At 37.2% G+C, this 17,439-nt stretch overlaps 1 protein-coding gene across 1 annotated transcript in view; it reads right to left on the bottom strand.

The window, feature by feature from the left end:
- Positions 1 to 17,439, bottom strand: part of RAB2A (RAB2A, member RAS oncogene family) — a 47,960-nt gene that overhangs the window by 18,323 nt on the left and 12,198 nt on the right. Inside the window, exons 2-5 of the mRNA XM_014873071.2 lie at positions 17,000 to 17,071; positions 13,564 to 13,631; positions 4,636 to 4,718; positions 3,210 to 3,302 (exon numbers count right to left, since the gene is read on the bottom strand). Coding sequence (XP_014728557.1) covers positions 3,210 to 3,302; positions 4,636 to 4,718; positions 13,564 to 13,631; positions 17,000 to 17,071 — 316 coding nt within the window. The remainder of the gene's footprint in view (positions 1 to 3,209; positions 3,303 to 4,635; positions 4,719 to 13,563; positions 13,632 to 16,999; positions 17,072 to 17,439) is intronic.

Here is a 17,439-nt window from a genome sequence, read left to right as displayed (position 1 = left end):
CACATCAACTCGTAAAGGAACAATTCCAACAAGGACATTTAAAACTCTCAACAAGCCCATGGAACACGCCAATTTTTGTGATCAAAAAGAAGTCAGGAAAATATCGTCTTCTACATGATTTAAGGGCAGTAAATAATCAGATGGAGGCAATGGGGGCATTACAGCCAGGCCTCCCCAACCCAGCAATGCTCCCACAGCATTGGCCTCTTCTAATCATTGATCTAAAGGACTGCTTCTTCACTATTGCCTTACACCCTCAAGATACTAAAAGATTTGCGTTCACCCTACCAGCAATAAACAGAGAAGAACCTGATAAACGGTATGAATGGACTGTTCTTCCACAAGGAATGAAAAACTCGCCTACCCTGTGCCAACTGTATGTTGATGCCGCATTACAACCATTGAGGATACAGTGGCCCAACACAATTATTTATCATTATATGGATGATATCCTCTTTACTCAAGAATCAGCATTTACAGACACTCAGATGCAGGAGATTCAAAGCGCCCTAGCAAAGGCATCCCTCATAATAGCTCAAGAAAAAATACAGCAATCCACACCATGGAGGTACCTGGGGTGGTCTATCACAGGCCAGATCGTACGGCCGCAGAAGCTCCAGCTTGCAACAAAAATCACCACTCTAAATGAGGCACAGCGACTGCTAGGAGATCTGCAATGGCTCAAGCCGATTGTTGGGATACCCAACTCCTTGCTAGACTCCCTCAGGCCACTACTTAAAGGAACTGACCCAACCGCACCCGTAACCGTGACCCCACAACAACATGAAGCCCTCAAGGGTATTATACGCTGCATCGATGAGGGGTTTGTCTCCTGCCGAGATATCTCCTCGCCCATCGATCTTACCATCTGGAGTACTGCCAACCACCTACTCGGTGCACTCACACAGCTACAAAAGAAAACACGGGAGACACGGGTACTAGAAAGAACAGCCTCTCAGCAGCCGTCCTTGTTGTGCGTGTGGGGGGTCATGGTGTGAAACCTGGGTAGCCCTAAAGTGCGGGGGCTGTGGGGACTGCTCGTGGGTGGAACAGAGAACAGTGTTTAGTTTGTGGTGCTAGAGGTGTCAAAGTGACGACCTAAGAGATTCAAATTGGGGTCAGGCCCTAGAAAAAGAAGCAGAAGTGCCATATGCCCAAGTACGAAACCTATTCGAGACACCAGAACAGCTCCTGTTAGCTTGGGCCCGGTGGGAACTTACCAACTAGATTAAGAGGCAGCACATCTATGCAAATTCGCACATTATCGCTGCAAGATGCAGACATAAAGTCCCACACCTGCCTTGGCCTCAGGTAGGACCAATTAAGCCCGGTACAGACCCAGAGGAGGTATTAAATCAGAGTATAGAAGAGGTAAAACAACTGCAGATAACAGGGAGCAATACAGGGCGTAAAAAAAATAGGCCGCCAAAGAAATCAAAATGATGATCATTACACTGCTTATGCTTGCTAACTTTGCTCACACAAAATCTTTTCCAATGCAGCATGCGCCTCGGGAAAACGTATAGGTAACATTCACTAACATAACAAGACAAGAATCAATCTGCTTAAGCCTAGGAGGAGTACAAAATCCTTTTAAAACCTGTCTAGTAAGGTTGCCAGTATGGTTGCAAGAAGTTCAAGGGAATGTGCTGCATGAATTTATCTAACCACTCTGAGTCCATCCACAAAAAGATACAAAACACGCAGCAGAAATTACACAACCTAAAAGAAAAAGATGGTTGGGGCATTGACGAGTGGTTAAAAAGCCTAGGTCTTAGGGGATGGATTCAAACCATTATTAAGTATGCTATTATGGTGTTAGATATATTCTTGTGCTTAGCTTTATTGCTACCTTGCTTGATAACTTGCTTACAAAATTTTATTCAAAAGACTGTCAGCAAAGCTTGACATACCACTCTTCTAGCTCAAAAAGAAAACGGGGGAAGTGTAGAGAGCCTGGTGCAGGAATAGCTGGAAGAAAAAGGCCATAGTCAGATCAACTTAGTAAAGCTAGCAAAGTGGGCCTCAGTCTCACGGATACAGTGTCCTTGAGATAAGGAAGACACGCAGAATTGAGAAAAACATGAATGCCGAAGTGCTTAGCTAAGCCGCACAGCTAGACCAATGATGAGCTCAGATTTTGCACTATGCATGAGCTAATTAAGCACTGTATTTAATCGCCACTCTGCGTATCAATAAACGAGACTTTGCTGATGACCGAATTGGTGTCCGCGTCTCCCTTCTCCGACACATACACACCATTATTTCAAATGGCATCTTTACCCTCAAGAATTGCTGAGGCATGGAGACAAGTTCAAGTCAATTACACAAAGGCCCATAATTAATGGATTATTAAATTCTGAGGTGATGCTTTTGATATTTTGAAAAAAATTCTGAATCCAGCAAAGAAAGTGTAGCTATAATTCACTGGATCAAGAACTAGAAGAATTACATACATTACAAGAAGATAATATATGCACCGATGTGTTTTTATTAAGACTTTCACTACCAAGTCTCAGCATCAACAGGGAATAATTTCATCATTTTAGACAGCGTAGCTGATGAGAAGAACATGTAAGGAATTGATTACAAATTGGGTAATACTTCCAGAACTTAGTTATATTTTTATCTCCCACTGAATTTACCAGGAATTCTCTGACCCCAATCCTAAGGTACAGAATACGGAAGAGGCTTATAAAACAGAAATGTTTCCATCATTGAGGTATGCACTTCTTACATTTCAGAGAAGTTTTGATGTGTGTCCTGTACTACGGGCTTTCTTTTTAAATTACATTTTCTCTGATGTGATACTTAACCAAAAATTAAGCACTTTAGAACACCTCAAATTAGGAACCCTATTCTCTTTATAAGGGAGAGATCTAAGTATTTCTTACTGGTGATTCCAGAAACAAAAAAGCATAATGAGAAAATAACTCATATAATCCATTGCTTCACACATTTGCAATCAATCCTTCAGAATAGAATTAATTCTAAAACAGATATTCAGAATGTAACATAGTTGATCCATGTGCTGCACATTGTACTAGTTAAGCAGAATAGGAAAGGTTTTAGGCTCACCACAGAACTATGCACAGTGATTGAAGGGAATTTAAGGTTAACATATTGCCTACAAATATAAAAACCCCGAAAGCTGAAATACAGAGAAGTTAAATCTTTCCCTCTTACAAAATAACAATTAAAAATTTTACCTTTTGTTTCCAATAAGCATTATAACCATGTTGGAATTGGAATGCTGACGAGCATCTTCTAACCAAGTTGTCAAGTGGTTGAAAGTGTCCCTCCTAAGAACAGAAAAGAATGAACATTAAAAGCAATATTTTAAGAAATCTTTCCCCTGTTAGTCCACTCCTCTACTTGAATAACCAACTCATTTATTAGTGTACATTCTCTAGGGATAAAAGCTAGCAATCCCTTTGTGAGAGGGAGAACGGGTGAACAGAAATTTAGCAAACAAGGAGTGTTAATGAACTCTGCTTAAAAAGTAATTGAAAACATGTTTGTTACAAAGAGTAAAGAGGATTCTTAGAGCTGTAAGAATCTGAAATTTTATATACATATAAAAACTAAACAGAACTTTAAAAGTACCCATCAGCTTCAACCAAGCTTAAAAAACAGCACAAATAAACACATACTCAAATATAGTAATATTTGTTTTACTGAAGGCAGAAAATGGCTGATAATTTTTATGTGAGTTTGTAAGCTGAGTAATAAATTTAGCAGTAAAATCTTTTAAAGCGAGGTACATGAATGTGACACAGTTTTTACAGCAGATGTAAACTAAGTAATAAATACCATGCTTGTAGAATGGTCTTAAGATATTGTATTTTATTTATGAATCAAAAATTCACTTACTGGAAATCAGTTACTTCCTGATATTTCAAAAGGAAAAGGGAACAAAAGGAAAAACATCTAGGAAATTTCTAGTACAAGTGGTTGCTCAATGCAACAGCAAGAGCCAAGACCCACAAAAGGAGGCACACAACTTAATAGCACTTTGGAGCCTGAACATTTTCATAAACCTGCCAGAGTACCTATAGTTTTACAGATAAATAGTATATAGATACTTCAATATATCAGGGAAACTTTAGCAACTTCTGAACAGCTACTAAAAAAGTATCAGATTAAGACCTGTATTTTTCAAACCTCATAAACACAGCAATGGTAGAAGTTTCTCAGTATTCTTTATGTAACCGAACTTCTATGTTTCACTATTTTGCTCCTTTGTGGAACAGTATTTCAGTAAAAGTAATCTGTTATAATTAAAGAAAAAATATCCCTCATGATAATAAAACACTAGAAAGGAATTAATGAAATATTTTCAGGTATTTCTCAATAAAGGTAATCCAGAGGTTGATTGTCAATAGTTTATAAAAATATTTTATTCATTCTTCCTGAGATTTTATGCATGATTTCTCAACTACCATAGAGACAGAACTGGAAGCATATAGGTAACATATGCTATACCTTGACTTAGAGCACTTAAAGAAAGTTGACACAATGTTAGATTACCAGTATCTATACAAAAAGCCAAACAAGATGAGACACTTAGCACTACTGTATGCCACAGAATAATTCTACAAAGACATATCATTGTAATTCAGTTGGTATTCTCACCTTGTAATGTCATACACTAGCAAAGCCCCTGCAGCTCCTCTGTAGTATGATCTTGTGATGGAACGGAAGGACTCCTGCCCTGCCTGTAGAACACAAAGTTTCATTACTTTATATCTAATACTTATTTTTTGTTCCTGAAAATGATGAACTTAGAATCATAGAATTCTACTTTTGAGAGATGAGGATAAGGACGAATATGGATGAGAAATCAGAAAGGGGACAACTGGGGACAAAGTCTCCAATGGTAGCAAGTGAAGGCACATAGGGAGAAGACACCAACTATAGCACAGTGCTGTTAAAAAAGAAAAAAAAAAAAAAAAGAAAAATCGGAACAAGACCTCTAAACCTTTTTTGGCAATCCCTGACAACCCAATTTACTGAATGGCTTCACAATACATGAATCATTATTAGAGCACAGAATGGACTCCTAGCAACTAAGCTCTGAAGACAAATTTGAAAGGAAGCAAATAACCCAGAGCTTCACATTTGAATTCAATAACCCGCTCCCTGGGGCAGCTGTTGACACTAGAATAAATAAAGTCCATTGTAAATAAATGATGAATGACATCTTTACGCCCACCATCTGCTGGTGTAAAGGTTGTTGGAAGGCCAAGGATGCAGATTTTATCCGTTATATCATAAACTGCAGCCAGCTTTCAACAGTCTTCAGATGGAATTCTTTCAGTAATCATTTTATTAAGAAAAAACAGAAAATGGTTGTGAATTCAATTTTACACAATTCTGCTCCACAGTTAATCAATTTCCTCTGTACTTGATAAATAATGCTTGTCAAAGCAGCTACAGGATGCAAGAGTCATCTTCATATATACTGTGAAAAACTTCAGAGAGTCTACATAAATTAGATAGTTCCCACAGAAAAGTATTCTGTAAAAATCTCAGCGCCTAAAGAACATGCTCAAAAGAATACAGTCCTGAAAAATAAATATTCATGGTTGCAGATCTTGAGCTCCTCATGCTCATGTTTTTCAGAAGAGCTATCTAGCACTTGATACTTGCTAGAAGAAATATTTACTTCTAATATTTAGCAATAACAGATGCTTTAGCATAATTCAAAGATAATGCAGAACATATTTAAGAAATACTAATGCTGAAAGAAATCCTATGTGCAGTAAATCTGTAGAACTACAGGAAATTGCCCTGATTTAAAAACATTAAACACAAGAATAAAATATTTATTAAATACAAGGAACCCTTCAGCCATGCCTATAAAATTAGTATACGGAGAACTTCTCACAGTTACTATACTTAATACCAGATCTTCTTGAATACAAAGAGAACCTGATCTAGGTACTGTCACTCAACAAGAACAGTGGCACAAGAAGTTTAGATGCGTTCAGTCTTCAGAAAGCATCTTTATCTTCCAGAATAAACAGAAACTTCTATTTAAGAAAACATTTTATCTTAGCCATTCCAGTGGAAACAGTTATAAGATACAGTACAACATACTTAATAGTTTCAACACCATTAGAATACACTTCACATATGCTCTTGGCCAAGAGTCCAAGTACATCTTCATGTAAACTTTGGTAATAAAATACAGACAACCAGTAGAATACACCGAGAAATAGTCAAAAACAACCAAAAGTGTTTTAGTGCAGTACCTGGTTTCCTACACAGAAATTCAAGTAAGTTTTACCACTTTTTCTTGGTGTGGTGACTAGCTCAAGTGGATGATAAATGAAATAGATAAATTAAACATTTCCCTGCTAAACAACTTATTGTTACCAGGAGAGTCTATACATTGCCTAAAATCATGACCTGGACTTCACCTAACACATTAAGATTGCCTGTTACACCTTCATAAATTCCACCCTGACACGTGAAATTGTTCACCTCCCTGAGTAAATTAGTCATGGTCAAAGCACTGTCAGAGGTTCTAGCAGATCCTACTAAAATGTATGAATTGTGAGTTTTTAAAAGAATCATTTACTTACAAAAGTTCAGCATATGAATACTGAAAGTCCTGTAATAATTGTGTCTCACTTGACAATGGTGAAATTTAAATACCATTGCTTCCTTAAGGAAATGGTAAAAAAACAGTACCTTCTTTGGTGAAGGAATCATATTTTCTATATAGCAATAATTAATTTATGCTTACATATACCAATGGACAACACAAACTCAATTCCCTTTCATTCTATGCAAAAGAAAACTAAGTTTCTGTAAAGAAATTCCATGATAGTAATGTTTATCTATAACATAAAAATATACTATATAATAAAAACCCGTATATAAAATTTACTGGCTACTTTAACAGTACCATTCTGAATGAGATCTAGAAGGTCAATATAGGGTCAATATAGAAGGTCAAACATAGGGTTAGGCATGTAGAATACATTCCAAAGCTTTTTTTTTAAGCACCATTGTTATTTTACTTCTTCATTTGACAATTTTCTCTGTCCACTTCTCTTTTTTCCAAGGGGGACAAGCTACTTCAAAAGTCAAAAGAAGTCAAAACTGAAAAGCTGTAGGCTATTAGCCAAAACTGACTTAAAAAAACCACGAGTGTGCTATAATTATACTTTATCCATCTTACAAAATAGGACCTACCAAAGTTTAGCTGCTTGTTACAAGCAGCACCAGATAGAAGCTCAGTATAAAATCAAATCAGCTTCAATACCAGAGAAAGACTCTTTAAGAATAATTTTGTAATTACCATCCCTTTCATGTTCCTGCAAAATCCAGCATTTGTTTTTATTGTCTCTTTCATATTAAAAACCTTTTTTCAATAGAACAGTTGAGGTGGGAAAGGGACCTCTCGAGGTCCCCAGTTCCAACCTCCCTGGCTCAAGCAGGGCCATTCAAAGCAGATTGCTGAGTTCCACATCCAGATGGTGCAGGAGGCAGGGGGCTGTGGCATCAGGAACAGTAGGGGCAATAGAAGGAGACAAATGTTAAACAGGGTGTTTGCCAAGGCCGTATTACATCCAGTACAGGTGACGTGAGCTTTTGCTCCAAGACAATGCTAGGTTATACCCACTGTCAAAGTCACACTGCAGTGGAAATGGGAAGATGGAGGATATTTCTGGTAACAGCCAGACCTGACAGCTACTTCACACACAAACTCCAGCTCAGACATGGTTGCCTGCAGGAACCTGTAACTGCACACTGAGCAGGCCTGAACATGCCTCCTCTCTCTGCAGAGAAACAGGTGACACAAGTAGTTCACTAATCATGAAAAAATGTGAGCCTCTGATAAACAAGCAATGTTTTAAGTGCTAAGTAACATTCTTTTTTGGCTGTTTTCTACTCTGTAAGCTTTTACAATTCATACCATAATGGTTCACAGAAACAAACATTCTGATAGGAGAGACTTGTCTATATAGACATAGTTCTAGAAGTCATAGATCTTCAAGTAAGTACAAAAATCTTCATTCCTGCTTCAACTGCACAGACATATCCCATATACTTTCCAAAGCATACTTCAGTATAGAAACCAAAACACAACTTGAAAATAACAATGTAAGTAGAACACCAAGCATTATCGATCACCTCAGGTCACTAAGATACATGGAGATTTAGGACTAGAGTTTTCAGGAACATTTAAGCTATGCAACTATGTTATCACGGACACAGTATCTCTGGCGTATTTTAAAAAGTACTCCAAGTGTTACTATTCCCACAGGAAATCTCGGTGTGATTTCCAAGTATGTGGTGTAGTTGCATCAGTTGCAAAATACACAGTCAAATCCTTGTTTACAAAGAGTTACTTGCAAGTCCCTTATCTGCCTATTTTTGAATCTGTAAAGTAAGGGAAAACCTGAAAAGAGCCATAATGCAGGACAAAGTAGTTAAAAAATCAGCACCCACAAGAGTGCATCTCCCTAGAAAACAGTTTATTAATTTTGCTGAATTCTCTATGCTCAATGCCAAAGAATTTGTAAAATTTCTTTAAGGACCAAGTTATCTGAGAATGTCCCAGCAGGCTTTTGAGCATCCAACTGACCAATAGTTTTTATTAGGAGGGAATGTTATAGTACATATCCACATGCAATATGAGAACTACAACACACCTAGCTAGTAGCTCTAGATTCCCTCACTCTGAAAACAGGTATACATATGTGGTATGTTCAAAACTGGTGACAGAACATCTCGTTCAAATTGGGAATTATTATTTACCTGTTTACACTTTCTTAAGTTACAAAGAAGACTAAAAAGACATCTAAGAAATAACCAACTCGCAAGTGTCACACCACCTGTGACAGCTGCCAGCTGGGAACTACTCCACAAAGTTGATCCCCAGAATAAAATGTTCCAGAAAGAAAGAGGAGCAATACACACCTTTAAATATAGTTTTGAAAGTTAAAAATACATTAACAGCCTCTTAATCACGTTGACTTGTTTATACAAATGCATTAATCTTGCAATCATGTCTCCAATCCAGAAAAAAAAAGAATTTTAGGGTGGTTTACTAGCCTGTAGGACAAACAGGCAGAGAAGCAAATAAACCCCTGCTGTTTCCAGCAAAGACACTCCCAAACAAAAACAGAACTGTGAAGAAGAATCTATCACAATATATGAAAGTCTCAGAATTTATGTGATGGATTTAGCCAAGTTACATGTTGCTTGAGAACAACCCTGTCAGCATGCAGTAAGAACTGCAATTTCAAGAGGACTAAAGATCCCCAAGGATGAAACTGTTCATATGCCTAAATAGAGATATTTTCTACATCTACCTTTTCTTCTGCTGGTGTTGAATAAATGCCACTTAGCTATCCAAAGCAATTTCCAACACATCACAAAGCTTTAGCCTTCCATTATCAGACATGCACTTACATTTGTAACTTGAAAAAAACTGAAACCTTTAGGTTTTAAGTAGCAACTTCCACTAAAGGAGTTTTGCACTACTGTGCAAAAACATGATTCATTCTCTTCCCATTTAAGGCCTTATCCTAAGCGAGAGCTTGCTCTTGCAGAAGTCTTGGAAAGCATGGATAAAGTGCCAAGAAATCAAAACACAATTCAAAAAAGAACATGCCAATACTATTGTATTTCAATAATAACCAAATACACATAAGCATGACAAAGGTTTATGAACAGTAAGCTAGAAGCTGTATCAAGTTGCCTTAGCTTCCTAAAGTGACATCATGGGTGCGAACAATAACTTAAGCTACTGGCATGCAAGTTCAGATTATGGTCGTATTAAACAAACAGCAACAGGAATAACTTTTAAACAGACAAATCTCCCTGCCTCACCCTTCAATCCATGGAGCCAGAAATAAGTTAATCCTCCCACGTGGTAGCAAGTCTGTGACTGATGATCAGACTACTTTCAGAAACTAAAGCAGATCCTCTGAAAGTTCTGCAACTTCACTAGCAGTGTAACAGAGGGCCACGAGATGCAGCAATATGCATGCAGGTACCATGGTTAGTGACAAATTAGTAAAAATGTAGTAAAAGAATACACCAACTGCCCACATACGAGTTTGCTGACTACCAAAGCAAGTAGAAAACATCACGAAGTAAACAATTAGTAAAGAGCTCCTGGGGGGTGAGGCCTACATCCTAGCAATTGCAGGAGTCCCTGAGATGAATATTCATTTCATGAATGAAGAGAACTTTATTTGGTTCTAATAGAACCAAACCAATTGCAAACACAAAAATAACTTTATTTCCAAGAAGAATTAGTATATCCAGAATATCTAAAAGTGAAATATGCCTTTAACAATTATGTCTCCAGTCTTCCACAAACACGGTTTTTTATACAAACTCTCTGCTACTAGAAAACACTATCAATTCAACTGGAAAGTACACTTGTACGGAAATGAAGAAATTACTTGAAATTAATTTATAAAAACCAATTACTTCAGATATTTTGTCTGTCTAAGCAAGACTAAAGGTGCTATATAGAAACATAATAACAAATTCATGTTTTTAAAACATGGATTTGCATGAAATAAATCTGAAACATATTAAAAATATAGTAATTCAAGTACATATGAAAAATTTGTTTTCATACCAATTTAGAGAACATCAGCATTACCTAGTGTCATCACAGATCTCTCCTACTGCAGTATTGGACAGAAACATCCTCTTTCAATTACTGCTTATTTTTCCTCATCAACAATGACCTGTTAGTAACAGTCAATGCAATACAGAACATCCCCCTCAACAAAACCAAGGCCACTGACTCAGCCTGGTAACAAGCCCAGTTATCTCTCTACAACAATGAACTTTTTTTGAGGAGAAACAATTTTAATATTTCTTAGTGTTACACTGATGTCACAAAACAACCAACCTTATCTACACAGCTTATTTAAACTCAGAAAGCTTAACGGCTTCCAGAACGCTCCCTTTAATCCTTACTAGCTGCTGTAAAACCACTTCTAGTTCCCCAAAAGTTACGTGTGCAGCTGACACTAGCTCAAATACCACACTTCCACAAGAGTTGCTTAACTTATCATAATAGGCAATTACCAACTAAGCAGTTTGGACAAAAGTATTTCAAAGTCCATCCAACTATTGGAAGCCATTACTAAGACTAAAGATGAAAGAAAAGAAAATACCTAGATACTAAAGATACACAAACAAACAATTTGGTCCAATTTACAGACCTAAAAACACCAAATAGGAATGGTGAAACCCAAAGACCCACAGAGCTAAACACTTGGGCGTGCCACAGCACACACAGCAGCAAGCCTGCAGAGCCCAGCAGCGGGGAGATCCAGAACAGCCTGCAGCTGGAAGAGAACAACAGGACACTATTTGCTTGTGCAGACATGAACAGCAGTAGAGCTGAGACTGCAACACATAACATTAAGAATGTAAAGACCACACTGAGTCTTTCTTTCATGGAATGTAGATTTTTGTTTGTGGGGTTTTTTTGGGGGAGGGGGCTGGGGCTAGGTGTGTTTTTGCATCAGGCTAGTTTTACTAGACAACTAGCTTACAGGACCAAATACTGGACTACAATTTCTAACAAGCATACGTGCATTCCTTAAGCATATCTTCCAATTTAGCCTCATCAAAAAGGAATTGAGGTCATGTGCTCCCACATGGAAAACAGACCACAGTAAACAGAATTAACTTCTGTAATATGTTCCTAATCCAAACTAGGATGAAGACAAAAAAGTAAAATATTCTTGAGTTATCACACAAGAAGGACACACAAATGGATCTCACAGACATGCAACAGCGTTAGCTTCAGCTGTCCCTGTAAGGTGCAACAAACTCCTGCAGCGAGGTATGCTGCAGCTTCCATATGTTCCCATTACTATGACAGGTCTTTCCTCGGGGCTGCAGTGATCTGCTGAAGACAACACGAAATGAGCACTGTTGCACAGAAATATCAGGCCAGAAAAACCTGAATTTTAGTGTTTGATTCCCTTAAGCAAACAGGTTCACTGCTCAGCAATCCAAACAAATTTTATTGAGTTCTCCATTTCTTATGCCTCTGGTCAGGATGCATCCTATTCAGTGATGGATTAAAAGCAGGTGTATAAGGCTAGCACCAAACAAGAGAAGGGCTAGTGCCATGACTCAGTAAGCACCAATCAAAACCATAAATAGCTCATGTGTTTCCTTAGCAACAGGTGTAAAATGAACCTTCTCTCATCAAACAGAAGTTGTTACAACTTAATAAATATAGAGATAGCACAAGTAACAGCTACCAGTTTTGGCTAAGAGAAAAACCAAAAAACGCTCAATTGCAGATAGAACACAGTAAGCTTGGTCGTTATGGACATTTGTGTACCTTAATACTCATAAGTAAAACACCTCTTGAGAATTACCTCATCATGTTTCTTATTTTTGCTATACCTTCAACATCTTTGTACCCAAGATCAGAAATAATACAGTGGAATTGACATATGCTGACAAAACAAGACTGGATTAGAAGAGAAATATCCTGTGTTTTGAAAATCAGACTGCATACAGTTAAACTTTTAACTATGGCCAGTATACTGTCATTTGCTGCATACAATTTATAAATTATTAAGTAGAACACCAGTATACAATTGACCCAGTGTATGAAAGCTTTCAATTAATATTTTTAATTTATGTATGGTATACTTAAGAAGCTAGCCAGAAAAAAATCCCTGCTCAAATAGAGTTTATAAGTTATAGTTAAAAGCACCTGGGTTGCCATTTTGGCTGGACAAGTTGCATGCATTCAAGACAACAAGACCGCAAAGAGCCACTGAGTCAGAGGCATCAGGAAAAGCATAATCTACAGAAACACAGTTGAAGTTCATTCGTATCTAAGGAGATTAACAGAATCAGTTCCAAAGCCAGTGAAAGACAATTGCCTACAGACAATCTGCTCCAATTTTGGAAAACAAGGACCAATACAGGTATGTAGTCACACAGTCACATTATATACTGACAGCTTGCTTACAAAGCTACTTTTTAGGCAGAGATTTGCTTGTTTACCGAACTTAGAAATTCTCAGCCACCTTGGTAGTCTGCAATCCACGATTATATAAATATGCCCACGGCAGAAAGGTAAGTAAAGTATGTAAGAAAAAAAGTACGCAAAGAAAAGTGAGCCATGTGGGTTTTTTTCTACCTTGGAAATGCAAACTTCCTCTAAAGAACTCTTGATTAAAGGCAGCAGACACATCACAATTTCACAACAGGATTTTGTATTTACCAAATCTTGCATGAATGTTTGAAGAAAAATTGTTTAGAGAAATATAAGTCCTTGGTAATAAAGAAGATTTTCACCAAATAGTGAGGCAGTAGGAATTCCAGTCTTATCAATCTGACAAAGTGTTGAGGAAGTTACAGTGAAAATGCCAAAGAATACACCACACCAAAAATAGGAAAATATTAGCAAATGTTTAACTTTACAGAAGCTGCAAGACAACGTACATAGTCTATGGATGCTGATGATAGAGAGTTTAGCCAGAATAAAGGAAAAGCTAGCAGAGCAATATGCTTAAACAATTTTTATGATTCATTACTTACCGTATCCCATATCTGAAGCTTTATCTGTTTTCCATCAATAGTTATCATTCGAGCCCCAAATTCTACACCTGAATAGATTTTAAAAAAGATTATATTATTAGCACATATCTGAAAGAATGTCAAGTACTGTGAAAGTAAGAACATAAGTTTAAGTTCAGTCAATGCTGTAGGAAAATAATCTCTTTCACAACTTGCTTTTAGCCAACTTTTCAGCTGCTTGAAAGAGCTTTCTAGAAGAAGGGTAACTGTTACTGTCCAAGTGTCTGGGAGGTATTTCCAACAGTTTTCCAAATCACTTAGTAGCTCCAGGTTAGAGGGAGAAACACAACCCGTTATTTTAACACTCTACCAATGACAGATTGCTGGGGCCAGTTTAGTAGAAATTAAACCTACAATCAATAAAAATCTATTAAGTGAACATACAAAGAGTATACACCTTTGACAAGATAAATTTTATTACTGTATTAATTAAAATCTACCTGTCTTTATGAAAAAAACTACTTCCAAAATTCCAGCTAGTTAAAGATCAAAAGATAAAGTTTTATAACTGAGGGGAAAAAAAGTGTGCTCCAAATATACAACAGTAACTTCCTCAGTGGAAAAATTCAGCTTTTTATAGCATTTTTAAAAAGCAATTTTGAGATCATTAACAGTAAATCAAGTATAAATTGAGGGTATTACTGAAGTAGTTAAAATCTAACAAATGGCTAGAGATAGTGGACATGTTTAAAGGCTATCAAGTTTCTATTAATCTATAATCATTATTAAAAAAAGATACTGATCTGCTAGCTGAAGTTTTGCTAAAATTAGTCATTGTCCAGACTTAGACTCAAGGCTTTAAATTATTCCTCGAGTTGAAATATTCCAAGTATCTCTTCAAAGGCTTGCTTAGAATATTTGACGGTGCAGTGCTGCTTCCTGTGGAATGACTTCTGGGGAAAGTTCCCCACCAGGACATTGGAGCCAAATAAAAGCCATTGGCCACAGACCACTGTGCTCTTTAGCAACCATGTAATTTGCAGCAACTGTCAACTGTATGCAAAGAAATTGAAAGAATGAAGGTGGGAAGGCAGCAAGAAGGAAGCAGGTGAATGACACTGCTCTTCCTGAAGTTGACTGTAAAGATAGGGGAGGGTCCTTGGACTACTACAAATGTAAACACTGAAGGTTTTATCTGATCTTGAAATGTGGCTATAGAGCTGCTGATTGAAATCCAACAATCATCTTAAATGTTTAGTTACTGCACACAACCCCATTAAAAAAAATTAAAAGGGTATTTATCTCATTCAATCAATATACAGGAAAAAAATACTGAATTTGAAAAAACACAAACAGTTTGATGGCAAACTTGCTCTCAAAGAAAGAATAGAAGCTAATTAGGTTTACAATAAGGGCATGTCCTACATGCAGTGGGCAAAACAGCTTGAATGTTTTACAATATTTTATTTAATCTACACATTTTCTAGACTTTTAATACAACCATTAGGGCATTTATTAGTTAAATTCAACCCATTCCATCTCACCCCACAGGGCATTCACCATACTCTTTATTTATCTATCTGTCTTTCCAAATCTGCTTGTGTAATTGGGAGAGACTGGCCAAAATACATACATGCCCTCGCAATTAAGGAGGCATTTTCAGCCTGTTCTGATGCCTTTAGGGACTACCTAAGAACAGTGGCCAGACAAAATCAAGGGCAATAAAAAGCAGTTATATTTATTGAAAGGCCTTCAGGTACATTTCAGGCAGATGAAGTTCCCCTCAGGGGCTACACCCAAAAATGGATGACAGATCACAGATTTTCACACTTTTGTAAGTTTGGTCCATTTGCATATTGGAGTTAAACTATCAATTGCAGCTTCAGGTAATGAAGTCATTTACCCCAAGTTTGCTCCCTCCCTCCCAAATCACTTCTGTTCACATTTTCAGGGCCTGAGACAATAAGGTGTCCTTGATTCCCAGACCTAGAGAGGAATTGTTTTGTCTGACCAAAATGGGAAAACAGTAGCTAACACTATACTGAGTTCAGAGTTATGCACTAAAGATCTGCAAGATTATATGAGAAATATAAAAGCTAAAATCCTTCTTCCCTCCTTTTCAAGCAGTTTCCCAGGCTCCATTACTACATCTCTCATTATGCTGCTTCTAGGTTCACCTCCTCATCTTACTTAGCTTCAATTTCTGCTCTTCTCCCAGATTTCAGCTAGCTGTATGCCAGGCAAAGAACTGGCACTATAACCACCCTGCTAAGTGAAGCTGTTTCCCAGAGCCTATCAGTCTGAGGTGACAGGGCTGCCAAATACATGAGTGATATATAAGGTGCCATATATTTGGCAGGCCTAAAGAAGAAAAGATGATAATAAGTCATGCTTCCCTAAAGTACTCAGGCTCTTTATTCAGCCAGCCTGAATATACTGCCAAGACCTCACAAATATCTGAAAACTGATGTTAGCCAAAGAATTTGAACTATATGATAGGCACACAAAATGTGGAAGGACTGTCAAGAGAAAGGGAACTCATAATCAAACCACCTGATACATTCTGTCACATGAAGAAAACCTGTTTATATTTCAAGCAGCTATTTCAGTACTCCCAAACATAGAAAGCCTACCTACTCCAGGGCACAAACTAAAAATAGAGACTAGGATACACTTTGTGCACAGCTCATAATTAGAGCTGATAGGTTCCTTTAAAGAACATCAACAAGTTGAAAGTTTCTGCAACCTCCTCTGAAACTAGCATCTGTTATGCTTAACAGCAAAACTGATCAACAGACTAAACCTGCTCTCAGAAGAGCTTAGTACCACACTCTTCTTATTTTGTGTGGAAAGACAAATAAAAGTTTGCATTATTTACTTCAGTTAGATCAGAGGCAATGTGTCAACATGCATTCATTCCCCTGATATCAAATCATACCTTAACACAAACGGTCCACATCCAGTTGAAGGGTTGGGAAAGAAAATCCCTATCCCTTCCAAAAGCAAATGCATTCACATTTCAGTCCTCTATTCAAAAGTTAGTCTCCTCAAAAAAAATTTTTTATGCATCTTTAAACTTTGCCATAGATTATCTGTAACTTGTCTTCAAGGTTTTGTGGCTAGGCTAATATTGTGTTCCCTAGAGAAAAAATGCCACTTCCATCACCATCAGTGCATTTCAAGCTTGGACAATTCTTCTGTGCCCACTTTTCAGCTTTTCTAAAGAAATAGTTTAGATACTGCAATTATGACCTTCTAAAAATGTTTCAGATTGTACCCTCCCAATAAAAGATCCCAATTGACTTTACTAGCTAACAAATATTCATTACCTAGAGATCCACTGCCACCTTAATACACCACAAATTCTGCACTTCTGCAGCACAACAAACTCATAAATGCATGCTGACGTACCCCAACCACTTAACTACTAACAGCGGGCAGAACAAAAAAGACCTACCAATAGTGAGATCGTGGACTGGTTGAAACCGCTTGTCTGTGAACTGTAACAATAAACATGATTTCCCAACACCTAAAAGAAATAAAAGAAGCAAGTGTTAAACAAATTTTTTAAAAAGTCTGTAAAGGATCAATAGAAATTAAATTTAAGGAGATGTTACATGTTGCTTAAAATTAATTACTAGAACTGAAGGTTTTAGAGCTCACATACTCAGAAGTGCACGAAACTTTTTAATTACTGCTTTTAAAGCTCTAGAAACATTATAGTCAAAGCAGTAATTTTCAAAAACTGAACAAAAAATATTATTTTGAAAAAGTCATTAAAATTACATGGGAAAAAAGTTTTCTAACAGACCTTCAAAGTAACCATTTTACATCCTCTCTCCACAATACCTACAGGGCTTGCTACTCCTCACAACCCTTTATCTGCTTCTCTTTCAG

This window comes from Sturnus vulgaris, chromosome 1, assembly GCF_052056855.1.
Source record: "Sturnus vulgaris isolate bStuVul1 chromosome 1, bStuVul1.hap1, whole genome shotgun sequence".
Classification (NCBI taxonomy): domain Eukaryota; kingdom Metazoa; phylum Chordata; class Aves; order Passeriformes; family Sturnidae; genus Sturnus; species Sturnus vulgaris.
This window is presented reverse-complemented; position numbering and strand designations above follow the sequence as displayed.